The sequence below is a fragment of the Rhinatrema bivittatum genome, chromosome 3 (assembly GCF_901001135.1).
Source record: "Rhinatrema bivittatum chromosome 3, aRhiBiv1.1, whole genome shotgun sequence".
NCBI lineage: Eukaryota > Metazoa > Chordata > Amphibia > Gymnophiona > Rhinatrematidae > Rhinatrema > Rhinatrema bivittatum.
In genome coordinates this window covers 176,631,260-176,648,024 of record NC_042617.1, presented here as the reverse complement: position 1 = coordinate 176,648,024, position 16,765 = coordinate 176,631,260, and the positions used below count along the sequence as shown (strand labels likewise).

Below are 16,765 nucleotides of genomic sequence, written 5' to 3'. Positions count from 1 at the left end.
GCATATGGGCATTTAAATACCCCCACCTTTACATGCACAAGAGGTGGATCTCTTTCAAAGGAAAGGAGGCTCTAGAAAATAGAGGTCATGGGATGAGGGTGAAAGGGGGTAGACTCAGGAGTAATTTAAGGAAATATTTCTTTACAGAGAGGGTAGTGAATTAATTGAACAACCTCCCCATGGACGTGGTGGAGACTAGAACAGTATTTGAATTCAAAAAAGCATGGGATAAAGACAGGAGATCTTTGAGAGAGTGATAGGGATTATAGGGCTGAGCAGTTGGTGTGGATGGGCAGACTGGATGAGACATATAGTCTTTGCTGCATTCATGTTTCAATGTAGTCTGGAAACTATTTTTTTTTGTAATGCCTGGAAACCTAGTCTTTTCAAGACTGCCCTGCTCCAATGATTAAATGATTCTGCTAGACATGTCTTTTCTTGAATTAGCTGCTTCTCTTTTGGTCATATTTGTGGATTCTCCATATTTTATTTCTTATATTTTTAGATGATGGACTTTTTTTTTTTTTTTTTTTAATAATTAATATGCAATTGGCCAGGGAACAGTAAGCCAATCTGTGTATTTTTGGTCACAATCCATTATTGAAAGATTAGCTTAAAATAGAATCAATCATTCCAGAAAAAAAAAAGAGACTGAGAATTGTGTGTAAGAGTGAGTGTGTGTGATTGAGCATGTGTGTGAATGAGAGGAAGTATGTGAGGAGCATGTGTGAGGGAAGAAGGGTGTGTGTTAGAAATGTGTGTATATGAGCGAGAAAAAAAAATGTTTCTGCAAAACAACCCTCCTTTTCCAGCTAATCGATGACAGTCTCAGAGCATATAGAAATCAAATATTCCCAGGTATGGAGAACAGGGGATTTTTTAGAACATAAGAAATTGCCATGCTGGGTCAGACCAAGGGTCCATCAAGCCCAGCATCCTGTTTCCAAGAGAGGCCAAACCAGGCCACAAAAACCTGGCAAGTACCCAAACACCAAGAAGATCCCATGCTACTGATGCAATTAATTCACCAACTCGAGCGTACAAGGGAATCCTTGTGCGGTGGTAATCTTTGTACGGAGGTATTTGATGAGGATAACCGATTTGCAGTTATCCTTTCTTTTACCTCCGTCTATTATTCTTTTTATTAAAGTCAAAAATTATTTTTTATTTTCTTTGATGTGTTTTTTTCTAAAATCCCTTCTCCCCTGCTGCTTTTCCGTACCCCTGCTAATCATTCGTCATACTTATCAAGGGCATCGCCTGTGTTGATTTCTCATGGGTACGGAGCCGCTCGTCCGACACGGGCCATGTTTCGGCACGGGTGCCTGCTTCAGGGACTGTGGGAGCCAAGCACAGAAGGCGTCGCACGAGAGACAGCAGAAACTTTTGACAAAACTTTAGAATGCTGTGAACCCCACATAGGACACGGCACACTCTCCCACAGTCCCTGAAGCAGGCACCCGTGCCGAAACATGGCCCGTGTCGGACGAGCAGCTCCGTACCCATGAGAAATCAACACAGGCGATGCCCTTGATAAGTATGGCGAATGATTAGCAGGGGTACGGAAAAGCAGCAGGGGAGAAGGGATTTTAGAAAAAACACACATCAAAGAAAATAAAAAATAATTTTTGACTTTAATAAAAGAATAATAGACGGAGGTAAAAGAAAGGATAACTGCAAATCGGTTATCCTCATCAAATACCTCCGTACAAAGATTACCACCGCACAAGGATTCCCTTGTACGCTCGAGTTGGTGAATTGTTGAAAAGGGAAAGAGGTTGGTTAGTGACTGATGCAATTAATAGCAGTGGATATTCTTAAGGGGCAGGGCGGATTTTAAAAGCCCTGCACGCGTAAATCCTTCCAGATTTACGCGCACAGGGCCCTCGCGCGCCGGCGCACCTATTTTGCATAGGCCGCCGGCGCGCACAGAGCCCCGGGACACGCATAAGTCCCGGGGCTTTCTAAAAGGGGCAGGGGAGGGGGCATGTCGGGGGCGTTCCCGAAACGACGCAGCGTTTCGGGGGCGTGCCGCGGCGTTTCGGGGGCGGGCCCGGGGGCGTGGTCGAGGCCTCCGGACCAGCCCCCGGGTCGGGTGATGACGCGCCAGCAGCCCGCTGGCGCGCGCAGATTTACGTCTGCTTTTAGCAGGCGTAAATCTGCCAACAAAGGTAAGGGGGGGGGGGGTTTAGATAGGGCCGGGAGGGTGGGTTAGGTAGGGGAAAGGAGGGGAAGGTGGGGGAGGGTGAAGGAAAGTTCCCTCCGAGGCCGCTCCGAAAATCGGAGCGGCCTCAGAGGGAACAGGCAGTGCGCGCTGGGCTCGGCGCGCACAGGTTGCACAAATGTGCACCCCCTTGCGCGCGCCAACCCCGGATTTTATAAGATACGCGCGGCTACGCGCGTATCTTATAAAATCCAGCGTACTTTTGTTCACACCTGGTGCGCGAACAAAAGTACGCGATCGCGCAAATTTTTAAAATCTACCCCTAAGTAAACTTGATTAATAGCAGTTAATGGACTTCTCCTCCAAGAACTTATCCAAACCTTTTTTGAACCCAGCTACGCTAACTGCACTAACCAAATCCTCCGGCAACAAATTCCAGAGCTTAATTGTGCGTTGAGTGAAAAAGAAATTTCTCCGATTAGTCTTAAACAGTGGTTCTCAACCCTGTCCTGGGGACCCCCCCAGCCAGTCAGGTTTTCAGGATATCCACAATGAATATGCATGAGAGAAAATTTGCATGTTATGGAGGCAGTGCATGCAAATTTTCTCTCATGCATATTCATTGTGGATATCCTGAAAACCCGACTGGCTGGGGAGGTCCCTAGGACAGGGTTGAGAACCACTGGTCTTAAATATACTACTTGCTAAATGGAATGTCCCCTAGTCCTATTTTAATTATGTATTATTTGATGTTATCTGCTGTTCTGAAATATTTGTGTTCATATAAGTTTTTAATTACTGGATGTTATTTTATTCATTAGCTGTTTTGAAATATTTACTTTTTATTAGTATGGTTTTACTATTATTGTTTTATATTTCTTGATTTTGTTTGATGTTTTATGAGGAATGGTGATATTTCTGTTTTTCCACTGTTGCGCTGCATACAGGTTCTGACTTACTACGATTTTCAGTTCAATATTTGTCTGTATGTTTCTATTTATGCTGTAAAAGTTCAATTAGGTCACTTAATACCCTTGTACCGACCCTGTACTCACATCCCAACCCTGACTAGATTCCACCCCTGGCACACCTCTCCCCTAGACACACAAAAGTATGTGTAAGTGTGTGTGTAGGAACATGACTGCTCTGTGTGTGTGTAATTTTACACTGTATCTATCACATTATTTCTAATGGAATATTTTGCCAATAATGCACTACTTTCCCTGCAGAAGACCCTTTGAAAATTACCCTCATATATCCATTTCCTCTACGTTACCTAGAGTGTTATGTCTCTAACTCATTTTCATGTAAAAATAAATATCCTAATTCTGTTTTAGGTCTCTCAGGTATTTTGATAATTTTCTAATGCTTCATTTGAAAAGAAATCAACCTTGAAAATGAGGTGAACTGATGGCAACAGGGCTATTATCTCACTTTCCCTAAGCCTATCTTCCCTAAGTTTGACCTCCCAGAGTTAGTGGCCGATGATTCATGGCACAGTGTTTAGAGCTGGATGGTGATACCAATTGTTTTGGTATAACGTACGGAGTGGAGGAGTAGCCTAGTGATTAGAGTGGAGGAGTGGCTGCAAGTAGATTTTAAAACGTGTGCGTGGGGTGTACCTGTGCGCGCACTACCTTGGTGCGCACACAGGTACGTTTGATTTTATAACATGTGCGCCTACAGGCATGTTATAAAATCAGGGGTCGGCGCACGCAAGGGGGTGCCAAATTGGGCACCTTGCGTGTGCCAAGCCGCACTGCCTTCCCCCGTTGCCTCCCAGGCCAAAATTGGAGCCTGACCTTCCACCCCTAGCCCTACTCTAACTCCCCCCCCCCCCCCCCCGCTCTGTCGGAGGCTTCTGGCCCCGCCCCTTTAGTAAAGCCCTAGGACTTACACGAGTCCTGGGGGCTTTCCGTGCGTCGCCGGGCTTTTTAAAATCCTCTGGATTTACGCATGTAGGGCTTTTAAAATTCTGGCCATTAGATTGTAAACCCTCTGGGGATAGGTAAATACTTACAGTACCTGAATGTATCCACTTTGAAGTGCTGAAAAAAAAAAGTGCGAAGAGCGGACATAAAAATCTAAATAAAAAATAAAACAGTTCATACTGAAAGGTTGAATTTATGGAAATCCATGAGAGAAGCCTGCCCACTGAGAAAGGAAATCATCCAAAGCAGCTGAGAAAGACTGTGACATTGTACAAGAGGAGCATTCTTTGAGATTAAGGTAGATTTCACCATCTTTAAATGAAAGGTTTTTGGTTTTTTTTTTAAACTTAAGAGAGGCAAGTTATGGGCCATTTTCGCAGGAGAAATAGTTATGGCAGCAACACTAAATCAACTCAGAAGTAAACTGGAGAAGTATTTAGAAGAAGAAAAGCATTGGTGGGTAAGATGATAAAGCTCCATGATACTGGGGGCTAGAAGGGCATTTATTTTACTGCTGCAGACTTGGCTACAGACTTGCAAGGCTTTTTCTCCTTCTCTGGAATCAGTACAGAGAGAAAATTGTTAGGCAAATCAGAAAAACGCTGGACTTGATGGACCTGACATTCTTTCAACCTACACCAATGGATGCAAAGATCTCAGTCAGTGCTGCTAGCCAAGCTCCTGTATTACAATGAAACATCGTCAATCGCTGGCAACACTGCAAATGCCCCCAGCACTGTGATCTCATGAGCCTAGTACCAATACTAAGTTGGATCAGGGGCCTGTAGGAGCTTTTGCTGCAATACATTCATACATGATCTTACGAAATAAAAGCAGCAAAATGGGAACAAAAATGGCAGAAAGAAATTGAAGATAACATTTTAGATGCTACTCAAGATGTGCAAAATAGAAGAATGCAAAGAATAGTACTTCCCCTATGACGTACATGACACCACATCATTATAACTGTGTAGAACTGAGCTAGAGTCTCTAAATAAATAAATAATAAATAAATAAAGACCCACATAAATAGATAGATAGATAAATAAATAAATAAATGCCAGACATTTTTCAAGCAGGAAAGCTGGGGAAACTTCTCAGAGAAATTGAGGGGATTGTTTCTGTCTGTTTCTTGCACAATGTCTCTGGAGTTTCTTGGCTTCTAGCCTGGAATCACAGCTGAGAAGGGTTTTTAGTTCCAATTGCCTTTTCAGCTTCCATGAACAAAGTCCAGAAAAAAAAAACCAGTCCAATATTTCAGCTCTGCCAATATTCATGTAAAAATATACTTGATTCTATTTCGAGCTTTCAAAAGTGATTCTGAAATAAATCCAGTTCTATTAAACACAAATGGTTAATACTCATATTGTCCAGAGTTTACTGGCAGAGCAGGAAGTTTATCTGAATAGCAATCAATACAAGCTGAATTGATTAAGTGGGTAGTTTCCATTGGGCTTTGCTATTAGGCTGGTGCTGTGCCAAGCATTTAGGTTTTAAAAACCATCCACAAATAGAAATGCAATTAGTAATTTTGATTGAATATATTTTACACGTTATTGGCAGTACAGTCTCTCTGGATTGTTTATTCTCAAGGTCAATACGTAAAATTTGTCTGTGCTTGATAATTATAGCGAGGTCCAAAGACTATTTATTTTTGTATGAAACATTCAAGAGAATGCTGAAAATATGAAAGCTGCATTTTTGGCATAAAATAATACTTTATGGGGGCAATTTTCAAACTGTGCCTTTTGAAGAGCCACAGGTACTTTGACATATGGGTTTTGTACTAGCTCTCAAAGGAAAAGCATGCATTGTATTTTCCCTTTGAAAATTGCCTAGGAAAAAAAGTATCCATAAAGATTTGTACCTCCTATTTCTGCGGATATATCTTCACTCGAAAACAAAGTGCATAGATTTTAAAATGCAAAACTTTGGGCCAGAGTCAAAGCCCTCTCCTTGAGTCAATAAGGTTGGATTGGCCTCTAAAGGAATCAGGGTCTGATGAACAGTTGTACTAGGAACAAGAATCACACTTGTCTTTGTCATGCTGGCGCAATTAGTATCAGGCAGTCCAATCTTTAAGGCACTTTTGCACCATCTTAGCTATTAGGGGAATCGGTGGAAAAGCGTACATGATATCTGTATTCCAGGTGAGCAGAAGAGTGTCCAGAGCTCGAAAGAATGTAACAAAACCCTTTCACTTTTCTGTTTTTCCTCCAATATAGTCGATTTAATGGATGTCCCCAAAGGGTTGAACAGCCTGCTGGCTATTGACTGATGCAGGGACCATTCAGGAGGATAAAACACCCTTCTGAGGCACTCTCCCAATATGCTGGAAATCCCCGAAAGGTAGGCGCTTTTAGAACAGCTTGATGATTGCACGGCCATTTCCATATCTTGATGGCCTCTTTTTTGTGAAAATTAATTTAAAAAAAAAACATGAAATATATTTATATAAGTATTCAGATCCTTTGCTATGGCACTCAAAATTGAGCTCATGTAACATATATATAGTAACATAGTAATGACGGCAGAAAAAGACCAAATTGGTCCATCTGGTCTGCCCTGCAAGCTTCCCAAGATAGTAACTGCCGCTCCGTGCAGGTTACCCCCATGTTTCCCTTAAGGGTTGTAACTGCCGCTCCGTGCAGGTTACCCCCATGTTTCCCTTAAGGGTTGTAACTGCCGCTCCGTGCAGGTTACCCCCATGTTTCTGGAGGTGGAAGGCCGGTGGGTCTCGTCGTCTCCGGATGAAGTGGGAGTGATTTGTCCCCTGAGGAAGCTGCGGCGAAACGGGGATCCCTGTTGGGACGTGTGTGAACTGCTCCCGTGGAAAGAATACATTTAGGATTTAAGAATTTGTGTTAAGCTCTTTAAGTGAAATATGTATGGTGTATCTATTAAAAGGGAATAGATGGGGTTTTTAATGGGTGGGAAGTGTATGTGGATAAGTGAATGTAGTGGGTATATGTGTTTTAGATGTTAATATACTGCTGCTAAATAAGTGTGTATATTCTGTATATTGGGTTGCACATGTTTTTGAATTATTGTAAACATCAGTGGATGTAATTAATAAAATGATAAAAAATTGATGTGTATGTATTATGTTAAGCACTGCTGATAAATGGCAATATTGATAACAAAATTGTTATGAGATTGTGAATGTTAATGCTATAAAAATGAACTCATAGGGTTCCCTAAGTATGTTGTGATGTGATGAGTAGGGAGCTTGTACTCTCTACTTTGTGATTACCATATCAGCTCCTATAAAGAGCCAGTTCCAAATGCAGGGTTGATTGATCTTTTCTTCCACTTCAACCCAAAGTTTCATTAACGTGCCTCAAAAAAAAAAAGGAAGCAAAACGCTTTCAGTCTGTGCAGTCAGTAGAAAAGGAGGATATTTCTTCTTAGCTAGACCCACAGTAATCATCACAAAGAGACAGATGGGTCAGAGGCTGGAGGTACTGTAACAAATTACTGTTACCTTTTCTACCTCTTGTGGAACTTCAGTTTCTTAAGACAGGAACTTGTAAACCAAATTTTCTGGTTCAGTAGTGGATCCAAGCTCCTCCCACATTCCTTTATTTTATCTATCTATATTATTATTTTTTTAAAGTTATATTCTATCTTATCCCATGTTCAAAGTGCAGCGCATAAAAACAAGCATAATATAACAGAAGAAACTAGCACGTAAAACATAAAAGAAAACTAATACGAAATGAGCCATATGCTTCCCTGATAGTGTCAAGAGATCACACAGCTGTCAGGACTCTTTACATAGTATGGCCTTCAGCTGTTTTTGAAATGTTTTGCGCAAAGTTGTTGCTGCAAATCCTCTGCGAAGGCATTCCAGAGGGCCCAACACAGAAAAGGACTTTTTACAGGTTTCGTTACATGGGCCAGCTGGGGAGATGTAACTTCGAGAAGGCTGTGACAGGCCATCTGCAAAGTGTGAGAGGAGTTGTAAATGCTTAGAGTGGCGCATGTCCAAGGGAGGCATTATTATTTAGAAGTAGGAGAATCATCCATGCGATCTTAAATTTAAATTCACGACATGACTGGGAGCCAGTGAAGGTTTGCAATATAGGCATAAATATGTTCCCAAAGATCGGCACTAGTCAGGAGACGTGCTGCTGTTGGAAGCTATTTTATTGAAAGTAATTAATGCATGAATTATATCTAATATTTTGAATGAGTTCTTCGTGGCATTTTCATTCGTTTCCAGGAAGTAATCTTCCACTGAGCGCTAATGCACTTCATTAATTACGCAGACTATAATGTCTTGACCAAAACACATTTGCTTTCACTTTTAAAAAAACCCAACATAAATTAAGCACTCTAGGCTTCATAGTCGTAGTTACACATGTACTTTTTCAGGTGATACAAGCATGAGATTGAACTCACATTGTTGTGCATTACTCCATATATAACCAAACTATTTGCATCAGAAATCCAACCTCAAACCAATCTAGGCTTGCCAGGCAAGCTTCCATGCACATAAAATATGACTATTTTAAATATTCCAAAACATTCCCATTTGTTTGTTTTAAATGTTACTTCTTACTTTTCAACTCTTCAGCAAGTTGCACAAATGTTTCCTTTAGACAGGAGATGAAAACCTGCTGCAAGCCTAGTTATTATGGGTGTAATTTTCAAAGGCCCTTATGCACATAAATCCTGGTTTTATGAGCTTTCTCTTACAGCCCCCAGTGGGATTGCACATAAAAGTATGCACGGAACATGATTTCGCGCGTAATTGTACTCGTATGCTCAACAGGCATCCTGGGGGGGGGAAGGGGGGGGGGGGCGGAAAATCAGGATTTTTGAAAGAATAAGTGTAAATACACACGCATAATGTTACACCGGCATAAATCTGCTTTGAAAATTATGGCTGAAGTCTTCGGGTAGAGCAAACCGGCAGACTTAAGCCTACACAGGCTGTTTGAAAATCGCCCTCCCAAGCTCATATTTCCACCAATGGAAACTACTCACGCAGTGAAGCCATTAATCATGTGTGCATAACGGAGTAACACAAGATCAAGCCAGCCGCATCCTTCTTTTCCTGCCGGTTGTTACGCCGTACTCGTGACCTCGGGTCTGCAGAAGCTCTCCGATTTTCTGATAGCCAGCATATAAAGTGATAACATATAGGCAAGTTATTCCAGGGGAACAATGAATGAGACACAAAAGCCATATAGCTATAATGATTTAAGAGGGTGAAAACTGCCTGAAAGAATTTAGTCCAAGCAAGGACAGGGTCCAGTGTAAATCACTGCTGAGCAATGGGAAAATAACATTAGTGGAGCAAAAATGTGCATGGAGGGGAATAGGATAACTTGTCAGCTGTCAGTTCTAAAAAAAAAACAAAAACAACCTAACACACACAGGGAGTCTAGAAGAAGCCATGATATAGTGTACAATGAACATGGTTGAGATTAGCAAAGTCATTTTCCCATGTAAAGCCATAAACAGTATTACTTTCACATTTGCACAAACAGAAAGAAGTGACAATCCCAGCAGGAAAACAATAGTCTATCTCAAATTACTAGCTTTATATCCTTCCCAATTCCTTTCTTGTAAACAGAAAAAGGCCCTTCACATCCAACAGCAATTCCGTGCGTAGCAAGAATTCTGAAATAATTTAGGGCCGGATTTTAAAGGTCAAGGGGGAGGGGGAGTTAGAGTAGGGCTGGGTGGGGGGAAGGCAACGCGACTCGGCACGCGCAATGTGCACCATTGTGCACCCCCTTGCGCGTGCCAACCCCTGATTTTATAACTTGCGCAAGCAAGTTATAAAATCGGGCGTACATGTGTGTGCGCTGGGTAGCTCGCACACATGTATGCCCACGCGTACCTCTTAAAAATCTACCCCTTAATTTTTATTTTTTTTTAACATGTTAAGTCTCAGTACTACTTTTCTCATTAGCACACTACAGTGAATCATGGGGTATTCTTAATGCTCTGGCATCCACCCATTACATACTTTATTACAGAGGTGCATTTCTAAGTAAAACCATTTACAATTATTGGACTGTTTGGCCTGACAAAAGAATTGTATTTTCATATACATGATTTCATATACCTCACGAGGTATGATGCTGTCATAAAACCAGAAATTCGGATGTCAGCAAAAGACTGCATTGATTTTTCGAACTAGTTATCATGGTCATCCGTTTGATAATTTTATTCAAGCAACAGAAAAAAAAAAATCCCTTATTCTATTCCCTCCATCCACAAAATGATGATTCGTTGGTACTTAATGACATGACAGTTTCTTAAGCAGGAAATTTTGTACATTATGTAATAAGTTTTCACCGGCAAATATGCGCACAAGTTACACCAATTTTCAAAGCAGACTTAGTCCGCTTTGAAAATTATCCGGCAAGAAACTATGCGCACACAGTAACATCTACTATTTGATGCTTGTAATTTTGCCAACAGACTTTTCGTGCATACTTTTAAAAACAAAAACGTATACATCAAATTCCAACCAGCCCAGACTCCACCCTTTTGAATGCCTCTCATTAGGAACCCAATTTTCAATAGTCTATGTAAGTCATCAAATGTGTCCACAGAGATTTATGCGAGTATTTTATAAAGCAAGTTTGCTTACTTTACATGCCATTCTCCAAGGACTGCAGGATGAATTAGACATGAAATGTGGGTGATAGTGCCAAATGGGACCCTGCTCTCTAACGGCCCGATTCTAAACGGCCATGCGCATAAATAATAGGGGATACTGGTGGTGGACTGGGCCTTGCGCACACAGCACGCATTTTCAGAAGGGCCCGGCCCGTAACGGAAGTTACACGCCGAAGTGCCGGGTCAGTGCTATTAGCTGCTGCCCGGGGAAGTGTGTGCCAGCAGTAGGCCGGCTCGCAGAAGATACTGCTCTTGGAGCAGAAGAAAGTATGGAAAAAAAAAAAAAGGGGGGGGGGGGGTTGGGAAGAGGAAGGAAGAATAGGGTTAGGGAAGTTACCTCCCAGTCTGCTACTTAATTGGAACGGACTGGGAGGGGAACTGGGAAAGGCCTATCTGCATCACACTTTCTTTTTTTTTTTTTAAGATCCCCTTCTGTTGCGCGCATGAGACATCCGCATGTGCGCGCCAATTATAAAATTGTCGCTCACATGTGCACGTGGATATCATATTTTATAACACATGCACATGTTATAAAATAGCCGCATTCATGTGTGCGTACATGGATGCCTGCGCGTTAATTTATTATTTTTTTTTTAATTGACCCCTTAGCTCATAGAGCTTTTGCTCTATTTAGCATGTGCGGGAGTTCCTACGTGGGCATTGCCTCATGAGCTCAGTCAATTTTAGAGCTAGATCATCAACTCTCCAGAGAGGCAGGCATGCATTTAGCATGGCTAATTCATCCTGCAGTTTACAGAAAACACCATTTATGGTAAGCAAACTTGCTTTCCCCATCAATAAGCAATGCTGAATTAGCCATGGCACATGGGATATCTCAAGCTGAGGGCTGCAGTGCAGCAGCATTTAATAAATACACAACCCAGACCCTTCCATGGAGAGTAGACTACTGGGTCAACCAGCTATGCAAAACTGTTTGTCCAAATTTACTTTCAAATTCTTGATATAATTTCCAGACAGTAATGAGATGTGAAGGTGTGCACTGACAACCAGGCTGCAGCTTTGCAGATGTCTTCAATAGGCACTGCTCGCAGATGAGCCACTGATACAGTCATGGCTCTCACTTGATGAGCCTTGTTAAAGTCTGTAATCTGGAGGTGTGCTAGCGCATAGCACTGTGAGGCCTGATGATGTGGCTGTATTCTTTTCCTGTAGTAAACTAATGTTCTTTTACAGTATAAGGAATGAAGGGCCTTTTACCTTTCATGTGAGTGTGGTTTTGGAAAGAATATAGGTAAAACGATGGCTTGATTAATAACAAGTTGAGACTATCATTGGAGGAACTTTGGGGGGGTGCTGATCACCATGCTATTGTGGAAGAATTGCAGATAAGACGAGTAATGAACCAAATTTTGAAGCTCACCGACTCTTTTGGCTGACGGATTGAAACAAGGAATAATTCTTTCCATGTAAGAAACTTGAGAGAAGCTAACTCCAATGGCTCAAAAGGCAGTTTCATAAGTTATGTCAGAACTACTGTTAAGGTCTTTTGACCACTGGAGGTTTTGGTATGCCATAAGCCATTCATGAATTTGAAACTAAATGATGAATTGAGAATGGTCTACTCTAATATGAAAGTGGTAGGCTCCTATTGCCACTGAGATGAACTTGTACTGACGTGGTACTGAGGAAGAAAGGAAGAGCAAATACTGAGAGTAGCTCCTGCGGTTGTACGTGAACAAGTCCAAGGAGTTTTATTGAGAACAGTTTTCCATTAAAAGCCATATAGTCTTCTAGTTGAAGGCTTTCTAGCAGACTGCCTTTGATTTCCTTGGGTATGGACAATGTAGCAATCAGTGAATGCTCAACATCCAGGCTGTCAGAATGAGAGAAGGAAGGATCAGAGTCAACAAGGATGGATCTGCCTCTAACACAATCAGAAGGCTGATGGACAGTTGTACTCGGTCCACGAATCACAATTGTCTGGGTCATGCTCATGCAATAAGCATCAGATGGACCTGGTCTTTGAGCAACTTCTGTACCATCTTGGCTATCAGCATAATCAGTGGAAATGCATTCCAGTTGAGCAGAAAAGTGTCCTGAGCTGATCTGAGTTCCCTGGAAAGAATGGAACAAAATCTTTCCACTTTTCTGTTCTCTGATGCGAAGGGTCAATTGAGGGATGTCCCCAAAGATTTAAAAGTTGCTGCTGATAGATCTAGGGACCATTTATGAGGGTGAAGTGCCCTACTGAATACGATCCACTAGCTTGCTGGCAATTTCCGGGTGGTAGGTTGCTTGGCGATTGCACACTCATTTCCATATTCATTTCATTTCTTGACAGGGAGTTCAAGACCCTGTGCTTCTGTTTGTGGATACAGAATATGGCTACTTGAATTTGAATGGCAGTTTGAATGAGAATGCTTTTTCCCTCGAGTAGATGAGAGAAAGTCATTAAGGCATGTCTGATCACTCCCAATTCTAGAAGGTTGAACTGAAACTGCCTTTCTGCTAATAACAAAGTAGAGTTCGGAAGGGAACCATGCAGGCTCTCCATCCCTTGGTGGATGTATCTGTCGCTAATATTACCTGTTGAAGTAGTCGAAGTGAAACCCTTTCTTGAAGAACGTATGGGTTCTAACCACCAGTGACATTGTTTCATTTCCTGTGAGATATTCACTAAAATTGTAAGGGCAGAGCCAAACCGATCCAACTTAGAGTGGAGGCCCCATTGCAGGAATCACATGTGGAGGCGTGTTTAGTGAAACTTAGGGACCTCCATGTTCAGTTTTTATTATTCTTTCTTTTTCCTGGTAATTTATCAGGGTTTATTATAAGAACAAAAATAAGAAAAAAATCAGTAAATATTTAAGTTTATTTTGATAGACAGAAGCCAGGATAATAAAACATTAATAGATTCTTCCACCCACCTTCTCAGCAGCATCCTCATCTCTATCCACCCCCGCCCCTCCACCCCCGCCCCCCGCCATCCCCTGCCTAGCATGCCCCTCTCTCTCTCCCTTCCACCCTACCAAGAATTTCCCTCCCTATTTCGCCCCCCGCCCCCCCCCACACACACACACAGTGCAACAGCATTCATTCTTACCAGTGGTAGCTCCAGGCTTCTCCTCTCTCCTTCAGCAGCACGCTTACTGAGGCTTCCGTGCTCTGCAACACTACACTTCTGCTTTTGTGTAGAAACAGGGAGCCTGCCGGGAAGTTCGTGGACACAGCTTTCTTGAAATACATTCACTGCACCAAAGAGCAGATACTTTGACTGCTTGGGAAGTGATGAGATGGAATTTGGAACACAGTATGGGCAGCACTGGAGGGTGGGACATTAAATACAGCATGCACATTGGCCCATACTGGCTTCCAGCAGTGGTTGGAGGCCTTGAAACACTGAATCTGCAGCTCTGGAACAGCTTTTTAATCATCCTAAAATTAGGGTGAATATCATTTTAAACTGATTGTCATCTTTGGGAAATCCAGGAATTTATGGGTGAAAATCGGTTTAAAATAAAACGAAGGACCTTAGTGATACTACATGAACCACTGCTGTCATGGCCTAGAACTACTAGCACTTACCTGGCTGTTGTCTGATCCATGTTCACCAGGGACTACGGACTGGAGCGTGTGCTCGATCTAACTGGAGAAACGCTCTATCCTGTAGCGGAGTCTATCCATGCCCTGAGGAATTTGTTTTCTGAGATGGAACTAGGGTTGATTTTTCAAAATGAATTATTGAAGGAGTTGAATTGTCTTCTGCAGGGAGGATCCTACTCCCTTCTGGAAAGTCACAGTCATCATCTCGTCGTCCACGTAAGGGAACACACAGATGCCCTGATGATAAAGATGCCCTACCACCACAGCTAGGTATTTGGTAAAGACATTTGGTGCTGGTGACAAACTGAATGGGGGCACTTGGTAGTGAGATGATTCGACCACAAAGCATAGGTAGTGCCAGTGGGAGGGAGGGATGGGCTCACTTCCACTCTCCCACCTGGATAAAGGGAAGGATTATGTGAAGGGAATTCATCTTGAATTTTTCCCACAGCAGGACGGGTCTCAATTCATCATTTTTCTTGGGGATAAAAAAATAGCGGAAATAGATAACCTGGTCATGTTGATTGGGCGGGACTAGATCTATCGCCCATCTGAGGAGCAACTTCACCTCCAGTTGGAGTTGCACTAAGTGAGATGGATCCAGATTGAAGGATGAGCAATAAGGTAGGAAAGTCAAAGGAAAAGTAAGGGGTAATAAGATTCCACAATCTTGAGTACCCAGTGTTCTTTAGTAATCTTGTGCCATTCTTCCAGGTAGAGATGAATCCTCTTCCCTACAGAAAGGATGAATGCTGGGTACAGAGACTAGTCAAAAACTTGGTCCAGGTTTAGACTGAGCCTGTTGTGTCACTTTTGGTTGGCACCTTCTGCGCTGTCAGCCTCTTGCCAGAAGCTGTTATGGAAGCATAAATGGAGCCTGGTACCACTAGAATAGCCAGAAGAGGCATTTCTGAAAGTATGATCGTTTAAAAATGAAGGAGGGACGCCTTGAAGTGGACTGATGTTCTGAACCTGTTAATAGCAACAGAATTGCTACATGTTGCTTCTTGATTTGAGAAACTGTGTCTCTGAGCTTAATTCCAAAGAGATGATCTCCCAGGCAGGGGATGTCTCTTAATTTATTGCGGACATCATTGCACATGCTGCTGACCCTCAGCCAAGTCATTCAGCATACTCCGATGCAGGCTGATGAAGAGAGGCTTGTCAAACACTTCGTACACTTACCAGACAAGATGGCATATGCACTCTCCTCCACATCGAGCTGTAACTGCGGATATGCAAAGCCTCTGTCCCCGGAGGAAGAGACAGCTTCAGTTTTTGCAAACATTGTACCATATAAAACTGGTGAGCAGAAATACAAGCATTAAGCTTGGCACTCTGGAATACCTTTTTTCCAAAATTGTGGGGGGTCTTTCCTTGGTGGAGTATTTATTCTTGTTTTCTTTAGTTGTTTTAATGCTGATTCCACCACAACTCATTGGTGAGGCAATTGCACTAACCCAAATCCTGGAGTTTTCTGGACTCTATACTTTAGTTCTAACTTCATGGTCATTGCAGAACAGGAGATTGGCTTTTCCTCCACATCTGTTTTGTAATTCTTGCAGGTTGGCATGGATTGGGGTGGCCGCCAGATCTGCTGGAGTGTTGACAATCTGGAGAAGGCTGAAGACCTCACTGCAAGGGTCCTAGTCCTCAAGATGTTAATCCCTAGCACCTTATCCAATTATCCAGGAATTAAGAGCGGTCCTCTGGTGAAAACTGGTGAAGACTAGGTTCAGGTAGGGGTTCAGAGGAGATTTCTCTCTCTGATCCTAGGGGAGAGGAGACACTAATCCAGGACCCCCAGCGATGAAGTAGGCAACAGGAAGAGTCCTTGGTTGCCTCAGAAGGGTTTATCTCTGGTAAACATCCTCTAATTGGCTGGATTCCGCTGCATTAGGGATACGACAACCCCCTCTTATGGGAGTAAATCCAATATTCTGGAAGGGAGAGGAAAAAGTGTCCCATCCTTGTCCTTAGCCACTAGGGAGATAAGGAAAGTCCTTACCAGTTCTGCCACTTGGTCCAAGGGTTGTCATGTTTCTTTGGCCAGGCACTGGAGGTGAATCATCCTCTTCAGAGACTAGGATGGAATCTTCCTATACTTTCTCTAGGCTCTGAAATTTGTCCTGGGTGTCTGTTAGAAATTAAGGGCATCAGGGAGCAAATGGGGTCTGCTGTACTCAGATGCAAGCCTTGCTCTAGTAGCCTTAATTAAGACATTGCTCTTGTAATTGGCAGAGATAAGTGAAGCATATCTCCTTCCGCTTCTGATATTCTTGGTAAATATATAGAAGGTGATTTAGTAAGTAGTTGTGTCAGAAGCACTGTGGCCCAGTGCATTGATGATGTAGACGCTTGCTTCAACAAATCGCAGCATTGAAGGAGGAAGCAACAATGGTGTCGAGATCCAATTCTTCAAGTGCTCCGGGGCTCAGTGCACAGAGTGATCCTTAGCTAGATG

At 42.6% G+C, this 16,765-nt stretch overlaps 1 protein-coding gene across 1 annotated transcript in view; it reads right to left on the bottom strand.

The window, feature by feature from the left end:
• ADSS (adenylosuccinate synthase) overlaps positions 1–16,765 on the bottom strand; it is a 211,258-nt gene that overhangs the window by 24,526 nt on the left and 169,967 nt on the right. The window contains 2 exon segments of the mRNA XM_029593957.1: positions 9,088–9,146; positions 9,148–9,213. Coding sequence (XP_029449817.1) covers positions 9,088–9,146; positions 9,148–9,213 — 125 coding nt within the window.